Source organism: Tachysurus fulvidraco, chromosome 14 (genome assembly GCF_022655615.1).
Source record: "Tachysurus fulvidraco isolate hzauxx_2018 chromosome 14, HZAU_PFXX_2.0, whole genome shotgun sequence".
Taxonomy (NCBI): domain Eukaryota; kingdom Metazoa; phylum Chordata; class Actinopteri; order Siluriformes; family Bagridae; genus Tachysurus; species Tachysurus fulvidraco.
The window spans coordinates 8,838,582-8,859,215 of record NC_062531.1 but is presented as its reverse complement, the minus strand read 5'-3'; the positions used below and the strand labels follow the sequence as shown (position 1 = coordinate 8,859,215).

Sequence of the window (20,634 nt, the reverse complement as noted above, 5' to 3'; positions counted from 1 at the left end):
TTAATATGAACAGCCTATTGCTACTCAATCTCTAGAGCTATAGTACTTAAGTACAGGAAATAAAGCAGATGTGACTAGGATCTACAATACATGCATATTTATTCACTGTGGTGTTAAAGAGTAGGAAATTACAGTAATGTTTACCTTTACTGACATTAAGCTTTACTTCAGTCAATTTGTCATATCCCTATGTACCCACGCCACAGTAATAAACTCCAGAGTCCTTTAATATGAGGTGTCTGATGGTGACAGAGAAACTCCGTACAGACACAGTGTTTATTGAAGTGTATCTTCCCTTAGAGACGACCACATCAGCCTTCTCAGATTTAATTAAGACATCAGAATAAGTGCATGGATGATGACAGAAGTATATGGGAGTATATTGATATCCTTCTGCATAATTACAGGAGATATCCACACTGCCTCCTTCTGTTCCAGTAAAAACACTTTCAGCCTTGCTCTTCATTGTCACACATATCAAAACTAAATAAATATATAAACAAACAAACGTAAAAAGTATTATTTCTCTATATTTACTGAAAAAAATGTATCATTCATTATTAAATGTATACTGTCTGTTTAGATTTATGTCATTTTAAACATTACATCAATACTAATAACTAATACATGTAAAAGTCCTAGTTAAATAGTAAAATAAATTTGCATTTAATCAACGCAACAGCATGATGGTCCCAATCAAAGTGGATGAATAATTTACCTTGGAAAAAGTACAGAGTCCTCAGAAAAGTTTCCATGTACATCACCAGCCTTCTTTCTAAATTCAGTGCAATGTGTTAATTAACTTTTTTAAAGTTAGTAAGCAGAGAAAGTCTCTTCTGGTTTCTTTCAATAAGCAGGAGGAGGAAGTAACGACGCAAAGAGGTATGACAGGAACTGAATTCATCTAAGTGTGTTTTCAGTCTGTATTATCATTAGTTAGATAGATAGATAGATAGATAGATAGATAGATAGATAGATAGATAGATAGATAGATAGATAGATAGATAGATAGATAGATAGATAGATAGATAGATAGAACTTTATTGTCATTGCATAGTACAGGTACACAGCAACATTATATATATGTGGAGTTATTAAAGTGTATCCAGTCTCCAACACAACAGAGTGACATAAACAAATAATTTACCTAGAAAAAAGGAGAGTTCTCAGGAGTGTCTGCATTGTTTTATGCACATCAACAGCCTTATTTCTAAACTCAGCACAGTCTGCTATATACCTGTATATTTTGGGCTGTATAATATACTTGACAATTAACATCAGGAAGAAGCAATGAAGTAGCCACTACAGGAAGGAAACAGTTGTGGTTTGAAATGTTGTTTGAGCAGCCTTTAAATTATAAAATATATTAATTCTGTTTTTGATTACTAATATGAACCTGTAACTGAAAGATTACACAGTGGTTGAAAAAACATCTATGCATTATGAACTTCAGTTAAATTAATCTACATAAAACCTTCTTATTGACAGGAAAGCACTTATGATTTGCTGTAGTCTTTACCTGTCCTATCTTGATGCATGTACAGCTATTAGTGAGAGATTGTGCCGTTGTATCAGGCTGCTACATGTAAAAGGGCCAGACTAAACTGCATACAGTAAAAGCTTGGTGCTGCTTGTGCCTCTGGTTTTCGGCGGGCTGGATGGACATCCTTATTCTTCCCCGATGGATAACAACTGCGATTACATTAACCGCAAAAAAGCTATCTACAGTATTTGACAGAGACAGCATGGACATTTCCCCGTCTGACCACCAGAGGGCGACATGGCGGCACTGTTTTTTTATGTCTTCTTTGCCCTTGTCACGTGATCCTGTTTATGTTGTTTTTTTCCCACGGGTGCCTTGCCACGGCTGATCTATTTGCCTTTACCTGTTTCCCATTTAACCATAATTAATAAGCTAGGGTAATTAATTAGTAAATTAATTAGTTCCCCTATATGTACCTGTTTTGTTTTGGAGTTTTTTCCTTCTTTTTGCACTCGACGATAATTAATATTAATAAGTCTGTTGGCTCGTGTTTTCTGTTTTTCAATGAACTCCCTGACTGTTTTATCATACATTTGTGTCTGGAGGTCTGGACAGTGGGTGATCTGAGAGCCCTCCCTCTGATGACCCGTACCTGATCCTCCTCCGGGTGCCGTCACTTATTTTCTGACACTTTATTATTCTTAAAGCACGTGTTGATGACAGGCGCATGATACAAGAAAATGTAAACCGATAATAAATACAATGCAGTCACTTCAAAGTTTACACCCCAAACAAAAATTATACTCAATGTAAGAAAGATTCCTCCTCGCACTCATCCGCGTCTCTTTACCTCTGCAAAACAATAGGAGCTCCGGAGCACTGAGAGAACAAACCACACCAGTGAAATCAAATCTGGTTTATTCCAAACAGCTGCTCAAAGAACTGAGCGACAGAAAAGAATATATACGCAATGAAAATACAGTAAGCTATGGTGTATGAGATAAGGCGGGGGCTAAGTTTTATCAACATAGATAGGGGTATGCTAGAATGCTGCTTCCTCACAACTCTTATCCAAGCATTGAAGGTCAGAAAGCCTGTACATGAGCAAAAAGAAACTGAGTGTCCTGCGAGTAATCTGACAAGCAGGTCAACCTATCTTGTCTTCTTCATCCTGTCAAGAGCACTAAAAGAACAGGATAGACTCAAATCAAGAACATTAAATCAGAAGAGGTAAAGATGACATAACATATAACACAGAAAAACATTTTTACATGACAGAGATTTCCTTGTTTTCTATTCCCTTAAGATTAAGATTACGTTATCAGCAAGCCTTACCATCCTGCTTATGTTTGCAGAAACACAGGGTACAAAAACAAGAAAACAAGAACACACTTATCACAGGTCAGCATGACCAGAGGGGGGGGGGACATTCCTTTTGACAGAGAAAGTGAAATGTAGAAAGAAAATGAAATAAGCACAAAACTTAATTACCATAAAGAAAATTCATTTCAGCAATCCCCTCTTTTACACTGAATAATAATGAAGTATAATTACAAATGCAAACACTATTTCTTGTCGTCCAATTCGCGAACTGCCAGAAGGTATTATCGTGCGGATGAGCTTGGACGTGGGGGAGCCTATCCCAAGCGCGACGAGCAGTAGTAGACGTAGAACAGCCATACTGGTCACTGGCTGTGTTTCCTGATTCCAGTAGAGGTTGTCTTTCTGTCCCCAACGGATTCCTCGTGCACCGTTTGCACCCTGGCAGATGTCCGAACAGGCGGCACAGGAGAGTCCGCCGGGTCACCACGCCGTTTCGCTCAATGATGTCAGCCTTTTGCACAGAGATGTGTGTCGTCACCTGGAGCTCACCGACAGCCCACGCTTTGTAGGTCAGCCGATCCTTTTATTTGGATGCTGGGAAGAGGGGACCCCTGAAAAGGTCGTCAGCTGTTGCCTCAGATTTCTGAAACACAAACACTGTTTAGACAGACTTTTTACTTATGATTCTTCTTTCCAACCCGTGCCTGGTTTTAGACGGGAGGCGTGGATCCACTGTGGAAAAAGATCAGTTAACACAGCAGTGCGAGTCACAGCGACTATTTCTGCAGGTCCACTATACGGGATCTCACCCAAAGACGTGCCTAATTTTTCCAAATTTCTGACCAAGACACGATCTCCCACCTTAAAAGGGTGAGTATTGCCAACTGGAATTTGGGGTCGTTTTGAATTTACTCATGCCCAATACTCTTTGAGCTTCTGAATTAACCCTGCAGAGTACTCACTGAGATGTATGCTTAGGTCCCCCGTCCCCATATGGGGTCAGAATTGTTTCGTTATTCTGAATAAATACACTATGATCCACAAATAAATATAAAGAGTTTCACAAATATGTTTACAAATTTCACAAAAAGAAATGAAATTCACAAATAAATAAAATGGGATTTGCAAATAAAAAAAATATTTATAAATTGTATTTATTTGCGAATTGCTTCCTGCGCATTTGTGAATCGCGTTCTGTGCATTTGTGGATTTGAAACATTTCTAACGTCAAGACGTGCACAAGAATCCACAAATAGGTGGACTCCGCCCACCGTCTACTCCAGCCAATCGGACAACGGTCTCGTGGCGCTGACCAATCGTGGAACGGTCTACCTCAAACCAATCACGTTCTGATTTACTCGCACTATCACAGTGTAATATGTACTGCAAAATGCGATAATAAAAAAAAATTAATAAAAAACATTTGTCGCAGATTCGAGCCCAATCTGGTAACCCTGTATGGATTGTAGCCAGCACTAAGGGTTAGCTCAATTCTGCTTTCTTTGGAAACGATTTCAGCATCATCAATGGGTCCAGGGGTAGTGTGAAGAGTGAGTAAATCAGAACGTGATTGGCTGGAGTAGACGGTGGGCGGAGTCCACCTATTTGTGGATTCTTGTGCACGTCTTGACGTTAGAAATGTTTCAAATCCACAAATGCACAGAACGCAATCCACAAATGAACAGGAAGCAATTCGCAAATAAATAAAATTTATAAATATTGCAAATCCCATTTTATTTATTTGTGAATTTCATTTCTTTTTGTGAAATTTGTAAAAATATTTGTGAAACTCTTTATATTTATTTGTGGATCATAGTGTATTTATTCAGAATAACGAAACAATTCTGACCCCATATCCCCACAGCCTGTTTGTCTCTTCGCCAAAGTAGGGGAAATGGTCTCCCCATCACGAGCTCATAGGGAGACAGGTGATCCAAAGCCACTTGTGTGGTCATTCTCATATCTGCTAGCACAAGGGGTAACGCATGAACCCAATTTTTGGAACCGGACGTGTGCATTGCTTTACGAATTTTGTCTTTTATTGTGCGATTGGCTCGCTCCACCATACCTGATGACTGTGGATGGTAAGGAATGTGGAAATGTCAATTGATCTTTAACTCTTTACACAGAAGCTGAGTGACTTTAGATGTAAATGGAGTTCCCTTGTCAGAATCAATTCCTACAGGGATGCCATATCTTGGAATTATTTCAGTTGTTAGCTTCTGTACCACAACTCTAGCATTTTCCTTACTACATGGGAAGGCTTCTACCCATCTGGAGAACTTATCAACCATTACCAAAAGGTATCTGAAAGGACCCTGTCTAGGGATGTGTGTGAAATCGATCTGCCATTTTACTTATTATTGCTAGAGTTAGCTTGTGATTTTGATCAGCACATAAACATCTGCTGGACCGAGAAACAAACGGAAGTGGTCATTTTTCAAAATAAAACCCCCTGCTGTGCTGCCCATTAACATATGATCTAGAGTGCCTTTACTTCGACCGTAACCATATAGTTCACTGAAGCTGCGCTGTTATTGTTTGGTTGTCGCAACATTTTAAGGGAAACGTATAAGGAATGTAATTTATACTTAATTCTTTCTTCATCCAAATGACCAAATAGTGAGTAGTTCTGGTTATACTACTCACTCTAAAGGGGTGTCAAACTCAAATTCACAGTGGGCAAAATATAAAACTGAGAAAGTCACGGGCCAAACTGAATATTTATTGAAAAATTAACTGCAACTGATATGTAATGATCAACCTTTTTCATATGGAAACAAACTTTCGTTTTGCTTAAATACAGGATTTAGAACAACCAGAGCTTGATATTACAAACACATAAGAAATTAAATTTGAAATGAAAGACACATCAGTAGTGTTCATTTCGCAAACTTTGACCATACACTTTTTGACAAACTCTCCCTCATTAAAGGGCTGGGCAGATTTTGCAATCTCTGCTGCCACAATAAATCTTTACAGCCTTTACAGCAGACTTTACAGAAACCAGACTTTCATCTCCTCCGCCTTCTGGAGCTTCTGCTTATACTTCTCATAATGTTTCGTTTCATAGTCTTTCCTTATGTTCTATTCTTTCGATACAGACATGTTAGCTCCGTTAGCACACGAGACAAACAGGTCTATCCTTTATGGACGTGAACAGATAATCTGCCTCCCACCTGTCTTGCAAGCTTCTATTGTCCATCTTTCGTTTGGCCATTTTTGTGGATGGTGAATTAACTTGCCCAAGGTGACTGTAGCATGGTTGATAACGACTGTCAACAGAGAATGAGGGGCGCCTGCTGTTCGTGACTACGTGTCAATACAGTGTCAAGGCATTTTGGGATTTGTAGTATTAGCGGAGCATGCGGCTAGCCAGCTGTAATGTTTGGCCCGCTGTCACGGCGGGACAAATGCGAGTGAGGATCCAAATGCAGTAAAGATATAAATAATGAACAGGACCGGTGACAAAGGGCAGCCCTGCCGGAGCCCAACATGCACCGGGAACAAGTCTGACTTACTGCCGGCAATGCAAACCAAACTCCTGCTCCAGTCATATAGGGACCGGACAGCCCTTAGCAGAGGGCCTCGGACCCCATACTCCCAGAGCACCCCCCACAGGTCACCACGAGGGACACAGTCAAATGCCTTCTCCAGATCCACAAAGCACATGTGGACTGGTTGGGCAAACTCCCATGAACCCTCCAGCAACCTAGTGAGGGTATAGAGATGGTCCAGTGTTCCACGACCAGGACGAAACCCGCATTGTTCCGAGGTTCGACTATTCTCCTCTCCAGTACCCTGGCATAGACTTTTCCGGGGAGGCTGAGGAGTGTGATCCCCCTGTAGTTGGAACACACCCTCCGGTCCCCTTTCTTAAACAGACGGACCACCACCCTAGTCTGCCAGTCCAGAGGCACTGTCCCCAGCCGCCATGCGATGTTGCAGAGGCGTGTCAACCAAGACAGCCCCACAACATCCAGAGACTTAAGGTACTCAGGGCAGATCTCATCCACCCCCGGTGCATTGCCACCTAGGAGCTTCTCAACTACAGTGACCTCAGCTTGGGGTCATAGACGAGTCTACAACCGAGCCCTCTGCCTCTGTTTCCTCAGTGGAACACATGTTGGTGGGGCCCTCTGTGTACTGTTCTGTCCATATTCCCACATTTTAACCTGTATGTTGAACATTTTATGATTTTATATGTATGATATTTTATACATTGATTTTGACAGCTGGCTTTATTTAAACATGAAAGTATACCTGGTTGGACTTACTGGCAGAGCTGAGTTGTACTAACATGATTAAATAAAACTAAAGTCCAACATTAATGATGATTTTGGACAGAATTTTACTCCAGAAAGCATACCTCAAAAAGAGACTTTTACTTTCTATTTCTTAGAAATCCTTGCATTCAGGGTAAGAAGGGTTCTGATTGACATGTACATTTAGTAATTCACCACAGAATTTGCCATGGCAGGTTACAATTATACTGAATTTTGCTACACCACACACTAGCGTTGCTGAAAAAAATAACTGCTTAAATTTTTTTTCGCAGGTAATAATAATTAGATTTTAACAATATTACTTAGTGACTTGTGTTTGCTGTCAACAAATATATTATCAAGAGATTATTCATTCATTTCTTTTGAAACATTATCTTAAAAATAAAAACATTCTAAACATTTTGTGCCTCTAACAAAAGTCAAACAGTCTAACGTGGTGCATGAACACTGCTTCTTACCAAAACGTGAGGCTTCTAAAGGGCCTATATAAACAGGCACTACTGGCTGAAAAGAGTGACTTGAATTATGGGTAGTTCTACCCCAGGGCCTTCTCTGCTGGCCCTATAAAAATAATTTTTAAAAAAGTGTTAAAGGTTTTTCTTTAGTATGCTATTTATTTATTTTTATTGTGGCAATGTCTGCAAAACTGCAAAATTTGTTAATTTTGTCAAGGTTGAACTGGAGTACCCTCAAAAAGTCACTTAAAAATCAGCTTACACAGCTGGGACCAGCTCTACAGATATTGATAGGCTTTTGTTGAAGGACAATACAAGGACAACTGATACAAGCATTAGTGACAGAAAAATATTGACGTTTATTGACAGCACATCCTGTGGGTCTAGCGACGTGCCCAGCACTACCCCTAACGTCTGTCGTAAATTTCCAACGTATGAACGTGAAACTCAGTTTCGTTAATTTCAAAGAAAATGACATCCGCTATTGCAGATACATCCGATCTTGTTGCCAATCTACTTCAAAGTGCACTTTTGCAGACAAAAGAGAAATAGTTAAGAAAGTAAGAAACCCAAACTGGATTCATTAACAAAGGGCGGTAAAGGTTTTGTACGCCATTTTAAAGATTGCAATTATTAGCGCTATGAGTGGCTAACAGCTAGCACCCAGCACAACAAGTTTTAACATTTTGTTGGTCGTGTTTACTTTTTAATAGGAGTAAAGGGACATGGGATGATTCTGGCTTTGACAGTCTGAACAGCTTCACGAAGGCAGCTCTTAAACACCAAAGCTCCGAGCGCCATATAATGTTAGTCGTGCATTTAAAAACTTTTGGTGCATAGTATGAACTTTGCAGGCTCAAAGCTGAGCTCAAAGTCATGTATAGCATGTCAAACTTTTGCGGTTAAAAGTATAAGCGATCTCCTGAATTTTCTGAGGACGACAGGCCTTGCAGACAGTATGACAGAACTTTACACACTCACATGCCTGATACTAACAATACCACTGTCTACAGCCCCTGTGGAACACTTGTTTTCACCTCTCAAACGGATTAAAACCTACACAAGGAGCACAACTGGACAATCAAGGCTGTCTTTGGACTCTCTCTCCATTGAGAAAGAATTGCTCAATCAGCTGAGGCAAAAAGGACAACTGCACGATGACGTTATTGAACGCTTTGTCAAAATAGACAGACGCATGGATTTTATTTACAAGTGAAGAGTGAGTGCTTTACTATCTGACGAGTATTGTACCATGCGGACTGTGGTTCACATCTGATAATAAGCATTATTAATGGCTTATGCACATTGTTATTGAGTGGATCATGTTGCATTGATAGCAGCCTACTGTGGCATGTGGATATGAATGTGACACAATGCACACAGTGTGTATAGGGGGATTACATGTATTGATACATGCAGGGAATGAATTCAACCCACCCTTACCTAGCATACTGTTTTAGGTTAATTGTTGATCAGCTTTCATGTTGCTGAGTGACTGTATGTGCATCCGAATATGTGCATTATTTGCATATGGCTGCGTTAGCTGTAACAGATGAGTATGTACAGTATGTGGTTTACATGCTTTCTGAAGGCCCTGACTAAAACCTCATGGCACGCCACAGAATATAATGCTGACTACCTAAAGCTCACAATACTTGCACAATGCTGTTAACCAGTAATCAAAAAATGGAGATACTATGGAGATATTTATCATTAGAGGTTTGTTTAGCAGTAGATATCACTGTGGCGGTACAATGTAGCTCTTGGTATTAATTCAGCCCAGGCAATGGAGCACAAGTAGACACAGAAAGAACTGCAAGGAATCACAATGAACTACAAAAAATATACTAAAATCAACAATATATTCAGTGTATTATTTGAAAGTATTTATAGATTTAGTCAGATATACCTTTAATGGTGCTCGACTCAAAGTACAGGCAAAAACACTTGTAACTAAAATCAACAATATATTCAGTATATTATTTGAAAGTATTCATAGATTTAGTCAGATATACCATTTAACAGTAAGTGTTAATTCAGTCAATATGTCATATCCCAATTTATCCACTCCACAGTAATGATCTCCAGTATTCTTTAACATGAGATCTTTGATTGTGACAAAGAAATTCAGTGCAGAGAACATGTTTGCTGCAGAGTATCTTCCCTCAGACACAATTTCATCACTCTCAGATTTAGTTAACATATGAGAAAAAGCACATGGTTCACAGCATGAGTACATAGGTGAATATTGATATCCATCTGAATAATGACCGGAGATATCCACACGACCTCCTTCAGTTCATGTAAAAAATACTTTCAGCCTTGCTCTTCATTGTCACACATATCAGAACTTAAAAAACTGTAACATAGGTACATTAAGTAAAGTAAGCCCCATAAAATAAAATGCAAGTGAATGACATTTTAGTATTTTAAGTGCCATTAACACTATTTTATGAAAAGACAATATTAGTTACAGTTACTAAAGTTCTTTATCCAGTCTCCAATACAACACAGTGATATAAACGATTTACTTAAAAAATAAGAGTTCTCAGAAGCATATGCACTGTTTTCTGCACATCAATGGCCTTCTTTCTAAACTCAGCAGAGTGCGCTAATTAACTGCTATGTACATTTTGGGCTGTATAATAATCTTGCCACAGGGGTTGCAAGCCAGTGAGTTCTGTGCCAGTCAGACAGAGAGTGTTGCATCAGGAAGGGCATCTGGCATAAAACATGCTATATTTACACATCTTCAGTGTGAATTTGGTCGAGGCCCAGGTTAACAGCGACCTGCACAGGCATTGGTGACCTACAGGGTGCCAGCGAAAATTGGACACTGTTGGACAAAGAAGGAGAGGAGGGAGAAATGCTCATAGACAGAGAGAGAAGTGGAAAGGCAGGAGTATAGGTGTGAGAAAAGGGACACTTAATGTTGGTACAATGACAGGGAAAGGTAGCGAGCTGGTGGACATGATGGAGATAAGGAAGGTGGATATACTGTGTTTGCAGGAGACCAAGTGGAAGGGGAGCAAAGTATGTAATATTGGATGGAGATACAAGCTGTAAAATTATGGTGTGATAGGAAGAGAAATGAGGTAAGAGTGTTCCTGAAGGATGAGTTTTTGAGAAATGTTTTAGAGGTGAAAAGAGTGTCAAACAGGGTAATCAGATTAAAGTTAGAAATTGAAGGGGTTATGTTGAATGTCATCAGTGGTCATGCTCCACAAGTAGGCTGTGAGTAGAAGAAGAGAACAAGAGCTTCTGGAGTGAGTTAGATGAGATGATGGAGCGTATGATACCAGATGGGAGAGAGTAGTGATTGGAGCAGACTTCAACGAGCATGTTGGTGAGGAGAACAGAGGTGATGAGGAGGTGATGGGCAGGTTTGGTGTTGAGGAACGGAAACTAGGACAGATGGTGGACTTTGCTAAGCAGATGGAAATGGCTGTAGTTAACACTTTTTTCATTAAGAGAAAGGACCATAGAGTTTTATATGTAACTCTAGTGGAGTGGAGGTAGGAGTATGCAGGTAGACTACATTCTATGTAGATAAGGCAATCTGAGAGAGGTCAGTGACTGCAGAGTGGTGCTAGGAGAGAGTGTAGACCATGTCTCTGGTGCTCAGGAAGAAGAGGACAAATGGAAAAGGAGACCAAGTGGTGGAAGTTGAAAAAGGAAGAATGTTGTGAGGAATTCAGACAGAAGCTTTGACAGGCTTTGGGTGGTCAGGAAGAACTTCCAGATGACTGGGAAACTACAGCAGAAGTGATCAGGAAGACTGGTAGGAGGGTGCTAGGTGTGTCATCTGGAAGGAGAAAAGAAGATGGTGGTGGAACGAGGAAGCACAGGACAGCATTCAGAGGATGAGGCTAACAACAAGTGGGATGTAGAAAGGACTGAAGAAAGTAGACAGGATTACAAGGAAATGAGTGAAGAGGGACATGGAAAAGGAAAAACAGAAATCATACAATCAGTTGTATGCCAGACTCAAGGGAAGGCAAAAAAAAAAGAAGACAAAGAGGTATTGGTAGGATGTACAACAGATAAGGGTGATTAAAGATAGAGAAGGAAAGATGCTAACAGGAGAGTGTTCAGAGAAGATGGAAGGAATATTTTGCGGAGCTGGTGAATGAGGAAAATGAGAGGGAAAGATGGGAGGAAGAGATGAATATCATAGAGCAGGAAATAGCAAATATTAGAAAGGATGAGATGAGGAAGGCTCTGAGACGAATCAAGAGTGGAAAGGCTGTTGCTCCAGATGACATACCTGTGAAGGTGTGGAAGTGTGTAGGAGAGACAGCAGTGGAGTTTCTATCTAGATTTTAGAGAGTGAGAAGATGCCTGGGGAATGGAGGAGAAGTGTAATATTGCTGATGTTTAAGAACAAGGGTGATGTGCAGCGTTGTAGCAACTACAGAGGTAGGGGAGACCGGGTATGGTTGTAACACTTTTTTTTCAGCACCTAAAACTACCTTTTTTTAGGCTACACATCTGAAACTTTTAGGCAAAGTACCCACATTTGTCTACTACAAATGGCAACAATTTATTCAACTATGTCACAGACTTTGTGAGATGATGACAAATACAAGGTGGTCCTTTGTGACAACCTATCCCACTACTGGGGTAGGTTGTAACAGGTAGACAAAATGCACAAAAACTGAGGGTACTCCAAGTGATATGCCACAACAACAGTTTTATTTTAAATGAATGGCTGCAACAATAAAATATGTGTGAATATGGGGAGTGTATGAGCATATTGTGTGTTTTTGTGCATGTACACGTGTACGTTTGTGTGTGCAATGTCTGTGCATGCACATTCATATGGGCGTGTGTGTGTCTATGTGTGTGTGATAGGCAAACTTTCTGACCTAAAAGAAATCATGACATGATGTCTGAGTAGGGACACACATTTTTTAGAAATTGTCTAAATGTATGTGTTGGTATTTATTTAACTGATTTTAAATATTTTATTCATCATTCACAAACATTAAATTGAGTTTGCATGAAAGGTCTAATACACATTAAGAGGTCTTGAATCTTGCCTTTTCTACACTTTTCTCAAGACGCTTATCCATCATGCTCACCTCACGTGGAGTTAGCCCATAGTATATATGGGCTGCCTGGCTTATATACTGTGACAAAGTCTCCTCCTGCTCCCTGGTGAATCCCTGGTCTTTCAGTTCTTTATATTTCTGCCAATATCTGTTCAAGGTTACATGGCAGATTCCATGGGATTTTGCCACTGCCCTAACAGACTTTCCTTTCCTAACTTCCTCTGCTGCTCTTTTTAAAAGACTGGCATCAACTCCATGATCTGTTTTTCTCACCCAAGTTCTAGGCATTCTGTAAAATGATTAAAATCACAAAAATGTTCTTAGTTGTATATATGGGGATGGTTGTAACTCTTTTAAAACACGTGTTACAACCTACCCCACGACTGTCACCCATTGTTTAGCTAGCTGTATTAGCATGGTGCTTTGAAATTGGCAGGAGGTTGATACACGATTCTTTACTAGAGAAACTACAGTATGACCTGAAATACTGTAACTCATACAACATTAACTACAACAGTAGAAGTACTAAACAAAATATTATCATTATTTTTTTTTACTTTCTTACCTCAGAATTAGATTTTCTGCTGTAGCTTCAGGAGAGATGGCAACACAGACCGGAAAACCTCCATGTGGGATCGTAAAGGAAGCCTGCGAGACTGAAACTGTCACATGACTCCTATCTTATCCCTGATTCGTGGAATTGGTAGTGTTACAACTCTCCCCGTGTTACAATTATACCCGGTGGAAGCTAGGCTAAGAAAGGAAGTGGATATTTTAAAAAAATAAAAATTACATTAAAATGCAGGACATGTCGTTGATGGTGTAGCGTCTGGTACCGGTCATTTTAGATTTCATGTCCTAGGCACCCTAAATTTCAACATCTACTCCTCAATTAACCGATGACCACTCAGTTTTACGATTTTATTGAGGGCTACACCCACACCTGGCTCCAGAATGTCTGGAGCCTACACAAAGACCAGATAACCCCATGCGGCTTCTCCGATTGAACTCATAAACCACACAGACACACACACACACACACACACACACACACACACACACACAACACAATGAGACATTCCTTTTACTAATAAAACCCGAAGATAAGGTACTCTAAGGTTTTCATTCTTATAACCCTTTTTTGTAATCTGTTCTTCTTTTAAGGCTTGCCTGACTTAAAATTATTTGCTCCTTAATTTCCTGACAAGGGTGTATTTTATTCATGCTTCAGAAAACAACATTGTATTTAACATCCGTTACACTCTAATTACTGATCATGGCATGTTAATGTTTACCTGTTCTAATGCTGTATGCCCCTTTAAGGTCTGATGTCAGAATGTATACGAAGCTATCGTTTTCTTTTTACTTCCCTAATGAAAGTGCATCTTGTTTTATGTTTAATTTTTTGTTTCTTTGCCTTTATAAGAACACAATATCGTATTAACATCAGTTACCCTTCGATTACTGATCTGTGTATATAATGTACCGCGGCCTTTATACCGTCATTACCCTTCATGTTTAGTATCCAAATGACCACAAAATTATCAGTTACTCGTTTTTTTAAACAACGGTGTATTTTATTTGAGCACGAAATGCGCCATACCGTCTTAATACACACTAGATCAAACTTTAAAGTCATCTAAAAGTTTGATAGCTAAACCATGCCCACAGACACCTGAAACAAAGGGAGTTTTTCCCTCCAAAATCCTGACCGAAGTATTGGTCATCTCCCCAAAGATGGGTGGAGTTCGTGACCTTTAAATTGTCACAAACACCACTATATATATATATGAAAAGAATTACAAACTCAGTTTGAACAATCGAACAAACTCTGTTCATAACCTGAGTTACAGTTGAGTGAAAATAATGATTCACCCCTAACCTGCCTTATTAAACCAAGGTTAGTTTGAGACAGTTAAAAAAGGAGAGAGTGAGTATGAAGGTTTTCATTTATCTGTAATGAGTAAAAATTATTAAAAATGCTAAAATACATAGTATGAATGTGTATATTTTAAAAAAGAAACTGACAAAGTTTGCTAATTTAAAGAAAATAAAATGTGGTAGATAAATTGAAGTCCGAAACAATGCAACTAAAACTCAAACACCACACAGACAATCATAAAGTGCTTCTGTTCACTTTCACTTTCAATTTCTTGGAAATCTGTGAATACAAGGAAGGATTTCAAAGTGAAAGTTTAAAATTTTAATATACACTGGCCTACAAATCATAGCTTAGTTTAGGAATATCATCATACACCTTGAAAAAAGTATTGTATTGTATTTATTATAGGTTGTTTATTTATAAATAATAATTAACATTTATTGTACAGTTAAAAACACTCATAAGCTTGTCTCTGTGATGAGGGTCTAAATGTCAAAAATATATTAGGTCACTGCTTAGTCACAGCTTATTTTATATTTGTACTTTTTATGATATTTTGAATGTGTACATTTCAAAACATTTTATCAAAAGCTTATGCATTCATTTCTTTTGAATTGTGGTTCAGAAACTTTCTTTTGTACCTCATATGTAACTGAAACAGTTTAGCATAGTGCATAATTACTGGTACTTTCCAAAAAGGGAGGGTTCTAAATGGTCTATATAAACAGCATGTACTGGCCGAGACGAATACCTTGAATTGTTGGTAACCTACCAAGTAAGTACTCTTTAATTTTGTTTTATTCATGTTATTATATAACTAAAAGCATCTAGAACTTTGATTTTCCTGGACATTTATTTTCAATAAGATATATTATAACATTAATTTTCCAGGGCAGAGCCTCTATATCAAATATAGAGAAATGTCAAGAAATTAAACCAATAATCTTATAATGATATTTTTGCCACAGTTCTGCTGAATTCTCAATTCTACTTGGACACGAGGTGTGATTTACTGAACAGAAGTTCTGACAGCGGTGCACTGCAAGGTAAATCACACTTATATTAACACATATAGAAACAGCTAATTTACAGGGATTTAAATGGCAATTATCTCACATAATCTAAGGCTAATGATGCTCTCTAACAAAGAAAACTGAACTGTATAACTGTACTTAATCTGTCCTTAAATATATCTTTATTCAAAATTTATGGAAGATGTATCCAGGTTCAGTGCTGTGTAAATATGAATTGATAAATTGTGACTGGTTGGAAAATACATTTAAAGAGTTTTAACCATTTGCTTTGTAAATAATGAACTGAATGACATTGTATTAATTAATGTGAATGTAAATGATTACATTTATATGTTCTGCACTTTATTCCAACTTTGGCCTGGTTGGAGGTGGTCGCTACATATTAAACAGAGTAGGCGTGGAACATGTCAATCACCTGTTGCAATGAACACGTTCATTTAACTCATAATATTTTTTTAAATGTGGCTTTCTTTTGTTGGAGACTTTGTATGGTACGTGATCCACCTAACAGAAAAACATAATTGAAAATGTTGTTGTAAGGAGATTTTATTTAATATTAATGGAAGGAGTCTCCTTGTTCGGTATTTTGTTTAAAAAAAATAAATAAAGAACATTACAATTCAAATACATGATGAATAAACATTGGGATAAGGGGGCACGGTGGCTTAGTGGTTAGCACATTTGTCTCACACCTCCATGGTTCTCAGCCGGAAAAGGGTGGCTTGCCCCCTTCAGGTTGGTGGAGAGCTCCTGCCTCAAGTGGAGGAGTTTAAGTTTCTTGGGATCCTGTCCACGAGTGAAGGAAGGATGGAGCGGGAGATCGACAGGTGGATCGGTGTATCTTCTGCAGTGATGCGTTCAATATACCGATCTGTTGTAGTGAAGAAAGAGCTGAGCGGTAAGGCAAAGCTCTCTATTTACCTGTCGATCTATGTTCCTACCCTCACCTATGGTCATGAGCTTTGGGTCATGACCGAAAGGACAAGATCCCGAATAAAGGTGGCCAAAATGAGTTTCCTCTGCAGGGTGGCTAGGTGCTCCCTTAGAGATAGGGTGAGGAGTTCAGTCACTCGGGAGGAGCTCAGAGTAGAGCCGCTGCTCCTCCACATGGAGAGGGGTCAGCTGAGGTGGCTCGGGCATCTGTTTCGGATGCCTCCTGGACGCCTCCCTGGGGAGGTGTTCCGGGCATGTCCAACCGGGAGGAGGCCCCGGGGAAGACCTTGGACACGCTGGAGGGACTATGTCTCTCGGCTGGCCTGGGAACGCCTTGGTATTCCCCCAGAAGAGCTGGGGGAAGTGTCTGGGGAGAGGGAAGTCTGGGTGTCCCTGCTTAGACTGCTGCCCCCGCGACCCAGCCCCGGATAAGCGGTAGAAAATGGATGGATGGAGGATTGTATATGTTTAGTTTCTTACCATTAAATGCCTTTATGCAACATTTAAGGGCAATTCGAATTAAAATAAAAAGTTGGGAAGGCAATTGGTATGAATTTAAAAACTTCCTTTAAAAACCATTCTTAATGTGCTCTAGCATTTGATAATCTAACAATTGGCATATCTGATATCACTTTAAACAAATTCAATTATTATTTTTTGCTGCAAGTCCATAAGATCATATATATAAGATTGAACTACTGCGTGTAAAGTATCCTGACACTGTGTAGCTCCGGGTGAGCTGAGTGATGTGGAAATACGAGAGGTGTGCGCCCCCTGCTGGTCAAACCATTCACACGTCTCCACAATATTTGGTACAGAGAAAAAATGGAGATTATAACTAAAGCTTTTCTGATAGTAAAAAAACCTTAAACAACTGCCACAAAATACTATACATATACAAATACTCAAAAAAAAAACCCTACAAATTGTCTATTTAAACGGGTTAAAATGCTATGACAAATGATTATCTTGGTAATTATCGGAATAATAATTTCACACCAGAAACCAAAGAAAATCATTTCATATGCCATTCCGAACACTTTCTTTCTTTAACAAAACAAAAATACACAAGGTGACATTTTCCTTACCTGATGTGTTTCACAGAAACAAAAACCTGGTGTTTTTCTCCTTTTTGTGATTGCTTGATGCATCAGCAATATTGATAATGGACAGCGTAAGAAATATAAGATTTCACTTCCAGATCTGGTGTAAAAATAATTGTCTGAAATTCTTGAACATTGTGAATGACGACTGTACGAGAGAGGATTGTCAATAACTTCTGCTTCATGCCTTCACAATCAGTTTACAATCTTTTTGAGTTCTGACATATTTCTTTTTTCTCATGTTTCTCAGATAACCACCAGAGTGAATCAATGAGCAACAATATGGAAACCAAAATTAAAGATGATAACAACTACACTAAACTAAGTGATGGAAATCCATCAGTGTACCTTCTAAATCTGAAGGACATGGGAAGAGGTGCTCTTCGCAAAAAAGAATTTGGACGTTCTTGTCATTCTACTAGACCAAACAAAACAATAATGCTCATGGGTGCCACTGGCTCTGGAAAGAGCACTCTCATTAATGGCATGATCAACTATATATTAGGAGCGGATTGGAGTGATACATGTAGATTTAAACTGATCGATGAGCAAACCAATAAAACACAAGCCGAGAGCCAGACTTCAGACATTACAGCATATCAAATTCACTATCAAAATAGCTTCCAGGTTCCCTATTCACTTACAATCATAGACACACCAGGGTTTGGAGACACGAGGGGAATCACACAAGACAAGGAGATCACTGAGAAAATCAGAAAGTTTTTCTCTGAAAAAGATGGCGTTGTTAATCTTGATGCTGTTTGTTTTGTGGTACAGTCAGCTTTAGCTCGACTAACCCATACACAGAAGTACATTTTTGAAGCTATTCTAGCAATCTTTGGAAAAGACATTGCAAACAATATCACAATTATGATCACATTTGCTGATGGGCAGAAACCTCCTGTACTAGAGGCCATTAATGCTGCTGATATCCCTTGTGGAAAAAAGGAAGATGGAACACCCCTTCATTTCAAATTCAACAATTCTGCACTTTTTGCTCAGAATAGAGACTTGGATGAAGAAGACAACTTTGATGAAATGTTCTGGAAAATGGGCAAAGGAAGCATGAAACGATTCTTCAATCACTTGGAGACAATGGAGACCAAAAGTCTTCAGCTCACAAAAGAAGTTTTGTCTGAACGCAAAAACCTGGAGGCGGTTGTAGCTGGAGTGCAGCCACTCATCCAAACTGGTTTGGAAAAACTTGAGGAAATCAAAATGACAGCAGCAATACTGGAACAGAACCAGAATGTCATAAAGGACAATGAAAATTTTGAATATGAGGTTGAAATACCAAAGTCTAAGCAAATTGACATTGAAAGGGGAAAATTTGTAACAAATTGTCATGGCTGTAACTTCACCTGCCATTATCCATGTGCTTATTCAAATGATAAAGATAAACAATATTGTGCAGCAATGAAAAATGGCAACTGTACAGTGTGTCCTGGCCAATGCATGTGGAATGTGCATCACAACATGACATTCAGATTCGAAATTGAAATTGTAAAAGAGAAAAGGACATATGCAAATCTGAAAACGCAATATGAAGAGGCTTTAGGGAGAAGTATGACAATAGAGAAAATCATCCAGCAGTTGGGAGAGGAATATATTGATGTACAAGAACAAGTCTTGAAGTTCAATGATGACCTTGCCAGATGCCTGACACGTCTGAAGGAAATTGCTCTTCGCCCTGACCCCTTGTCCACACCAGAATACATTGAACTACTGATTGAGTCTGAGAAGCAGGCGGCTAAAGAAGGGTACAAAAAGCGCATTGCTGAGCTGGAGGAGATCAAAAAACATGCTTTGATTGTGCAGAAGGTGGAGAGAGGAGAACCACTAGCTAAACATGAGGTGGTTTTGAAGCCAAGGAAAGGAATTGCTCAGAAACTTCAGGGCTTGTTTAATAATATAAAAACATGGTTTTAGCAACGTTAAAATTCCATAACTAAACAAAACTAAAATTTAGAACCTAGAAAAACGCATAGTCTTGGATGCTAGAGGACAAGGACATAAATGACTGTATGCTGTACATTAGGGTAATAATGTATATTTTTAGTATGCTGATTGCTTTTGTTTTTGTTCAATGTAATTTTTTTCTGCTTCATTGCAAGTATGTTACTAAAGCATTGTCTCAGCTTCAGTGTCTCTAAATGCAAATGACTAATAAAAAAAGATGATACTGTATTCTGAATATAACTTGCATGTTTTGTGATTTAATAAATCTACAGTTCAATCAATTTCTTTTTATTATCTTATTTGCTTTTAATTTTTCAGTAATTTAGCTTAAGTAATTATAATCAGTAAATATAGCACCATGTACAGTAGCTCTTTAGCTTTTGATTCAGCCCAGGCAATGAAGCACAAGCAGACACAGTAAGAACTGCAAGAATCAAAATGATGTACAATGTTATATGAAGCTGCAGTATAGTTCAGACCAAGCCATGAATTCAGAAACGTTCAGTAAACTTTCAACTTCAGGCCACAAGGAGAACATTATACAATTACTTATAAACACTCATAAACACATCACTATTTATTCACTTACTTCTTGCTTCTTAATTCTGATCTCAAATATTCTTAAATTCTTAAATATGGCACTTGAATCAAAATTTTAAAGTATGGGCAAACACATTTGTAATTAAAATCAACAATATATCCGGTACTATTTGAACGTTTTCATAGATTTAGTCAGATATACCTTTAACAGTAAGTGTTAATTCAGTAATTCCCCATTTATCCACTCCACAGTAATAAATTCCAGTACCCTTTAATGTTGGATCCCTGATGGTGACATAGAAACTCAGTGCAGAGAACATGTTTGCTGTAGTGTATATTCCCTCAAAAACAATTTCAGTATTCTCAGATTTAATTAAGACATCAGAATAAGCACATGGTTCACAGCATAAGTACATGGGTGAATATTGATATCCATCTGGATAAAGACAGGAGATATCCACACTGCCTCCTTCTGTTCCAGTAAAAACACTTTCAGCCTTGCTCTTCATTGTCACACATATCAGAACTTTAAAAACAGTTACACAGGTAAATTAAGTAAAATAAGTCTTGTAAAATAAAATG

General features: G+C 38.6%; 1 protein-coding gene and 1 long non-coding RNA gene across 3 annotated transcripts; one reads left to right on the top strand and one right to left on the bottom strand.

Moving 5' to 3' along the window:
- Positions 1–3,235: 3,235 nt before the first annotated feature.
- On the top strand, positions 3,236–19,793 carry LOC113655785. Of its 2 annotated transcripts, XM_047800100.1 has the most exons (4): positions 3,236–3,375; positions 3,521–3,676; positions 15,452–15,529; positions 17,804–19,793. In XM_047800100.1, exon 4 carries the CDS (start codon positions 17,824–17,826, stop codon positions 19,480–19,482), a length of 1,659 nt encoding a protein of 552 aa, XP_047656056.1. In that variant the 5' UTR covers positions 3,236–3,375; positions 3,521–3,676; positions 15,452–15,529; positions 17,804–17,823; the 3' UTR covers positions 19,483–19,793. The 2 variants fall into 2 exon arrangements, with proteins under 2 accessions (XP_047656056.1, XP_027022337.2); XM_027166536.2 differs by lacking the exons at positions 3,236–3,375; positions 3,521–3,676 and adding an exon at positions 15,189–15,258.
- LOC125138541 lies at positions 3,324–13,479 on the bottom strand. The gene is made up of 2 exons (XR_007137749.1): positions 13,167–13,479; positions 3,324–3,449 (listed from the first exon to the last, which is right to left on the bottom strand). It is a non-coding gene; the product is annotated as an uncharacterized LOC125138541 (long non-coding RNA).
- Positions 19,794–20,634: the final 841 nt, after the last annotated feature.

Bases quoted from the DNA above. Each gene is read 5' to 3' on its own strand.
- LOC113655785 (XM_047800100.1), top strand. From the start codon at position 17,824: ATGAGCAACAATATGGAAACCAAAATTAAAGATGATAACAACTACACT.